We start from the raw sequence: 2,077 nt of genomic DNA, 5'->3' as shown, positions 1-2,077 counted from the left end.
GTTAAGTCGTCACAAATGGATATAGCAGACACAGTGTGGTTAAGTCGTCACAATGGATATAGCAGACATAGTGTGGTTAAGTCGTCACCAATGGATATAGCAGACATAGTGTGGTTAAGTCGTCACCAATGGTTGTAGCAGACATAGTGTGGTTAAGTCGTCACAAATGGATATAGCAGACATAGTGTGGTTATGTCGTCACCAATGGATATAGCAGACATAGTGTGGTTATGTCGTCAGTCTGAAACTAAGATAAAAACTCCTAGTCTTTATTTAGTGACGATTCTTAATCCCAGTTTTATAAGTTCTTCTCTATTTCACAACATCACACGCTACTACGTTTCTTTCTTTCTACAGTCAATGAACAAATTAATATGTCTGTGGATTAAAATTAGTTTAGAAAGTTTTAGCAGTTTTGGTTCTAGTTTTACTAACGTTGGTTTAAAGGTTGAGTACGTCTGCTCTCAAACTAAGTTAATTTTGACGTCTCTGACTCGACTCCTAACTTCTTATTGCTCGAGAGGATTTGGAATTTCAACTTGAACGATACATTTTTCGCACGCGGGCTAAACAGCCGCGTCAAAGACCCCATGTTTCAGTTGATCCTAGTTTTAAATTACTGACCAGTATTGCCCCGCTACACCGGGGCTTTGTTCTGCTTTAAAACAAAAATGGAATTGACTGTCACTCTTATTATGTATCTCCATCTAAAAGTGCGGATCGTATTATTGCATCCCGGCACGCTAGCCACTGAGTCACACCCTGCCCAACACAGTATATCAATAGGAACGTGCTTTAAATCTGGTGTTAGAGGCAGAAAATGGAGAGTATAATATAGGAGCTTTTTTTTACAAATAAAAAATAAAATATTGGTAGGTAAGAAGTCTATTAAAAAAATTAAACCTTCTGCCTTTATTATAGTCATGGCATTAAATAATAATTTAGGCTCAAAAATCACGCGAATCACACGCTAAGAAATCCGAGCGCTTTCGAAAGTCAGAAACCCTCATTCTTTAGAGTTGAATTCACCTTATTTTATGAATTTATTACAATAGGTTCATAAGAACTTGTACAAATTAATTCTGCAGCAAACCCTCAGCTCTTTCAGTCCTTTAGAAACTGTAAAACAAGCTGTTCGGCTGTTTGTAACTGTTTCTAAAGATATCCAATTCGTGTTTTGTATTGAAGATAATAGTATGACTCACCCTGTCCACTAAGTCGTCCAGTGATTTTGCTATTTTGATTGCCACAGTTTTGCTGTCAACTTCCTCATACCGGAAGTGACTGATGTCACTCAGACTGTTATCTACAGCCTCCAGTGTCAGCTCCGTTCTCGGAAAGACTTCAAGCCGAAATATTTCTTGACCTAATGGAAAAGTTAACGTCATGAAACGATCAAGGCCGATAACATAGCAAACAAAGATCGCCATCTTAAACCACTTGTGATTACATAAAAAGTGATAATATAACACCCGAAGATCGCCATCTTAAACCATACGTGGTTACATAAAAAGTTATAATATAACACCCGAAGATCGCCATCTTAAACCACATGTGGTTACATAAAAAGTTATAATATAACACCCGAAGATCGCCATCTTAAACCACACGTGGTTACATAAACAAATGAGTAATCAGACATTATTATTAGGGATATTATATTTTTAACACCAAATTACTTATTCAGTCTCTCGGGATACTTCAAGAAATAGGACATTGTGTTTCAACCATACTATGTCTGCTACAACCATTGGTAGAAGTTTTTATCTTAGTTTCAGACTAGGAGTTTTTATCTTAGTTTCAGACTAGAAGTTTTTATCTTAGTTTTGGACTAGGAGTTTTTATCTTAGTTTCGGATTAAGAGCTTTTATCTTAGTTTCAGACTAGGAGTTTTTATCTTAGTTTCGGATTAGGAACTTTTATCTTAGTATCGGACTAGGAGTTTTTATCTTAGTTCGGACTAGGATTTTTATCTTAGTTTCGGATTAGGAGTTTTATATTAGTTTCGGACTAGGAGTTTTTATCTTAGTTTCGGACTAGGAGTTTTTATCTTAGTTTCGGATTAGGAGTTTTTATA

General features: G+C 36.1%; 1 protein-coding gene across 1 annotated transcript in view; it reads right to left on the bottom strand.

The window, feature by feature from the left end:
• The window catches only part of LOC106475477 (cadherin-89D-like), a gene marked incomplete at its 3' end in the record, with an annotated part of 12,369 nt that extends 10,939 nt beyond the window's left edge, over positions 1–1,430 (bottom strand). The window contains exon 1 of the mRNA XM_022379573.1: positions 1,206–1,430. Coding sequence (XP_022235281.1) covers positions 1,206–1,430 — 225 coding nt within the window. The remainder of the gene's footprint in view (positions 1–1,205) is intronic.
• Between the last annotated feature and the right edge of the window lie 647 nt (positions 1,431–2,077).

This window comes from Limulus polyphemus, unplaced genomic scaffold, assembly GCF_000517525.1.
Source record: "Limulus polyphemus unplaced genomic scaffold, Limulus_polyphemus-2.1.2 Scaffold8639, whole genome shotgun sequence".
Lineage (NCBI taxonomy): Eukaryota > Metazoa > Arthropoda > Merostomata > Xiphosura > Limulidae > Limulus > Limulus polyphemus.
This window is presented reverse-complemented; position numbering and strand designations above follow the sequence as displayed.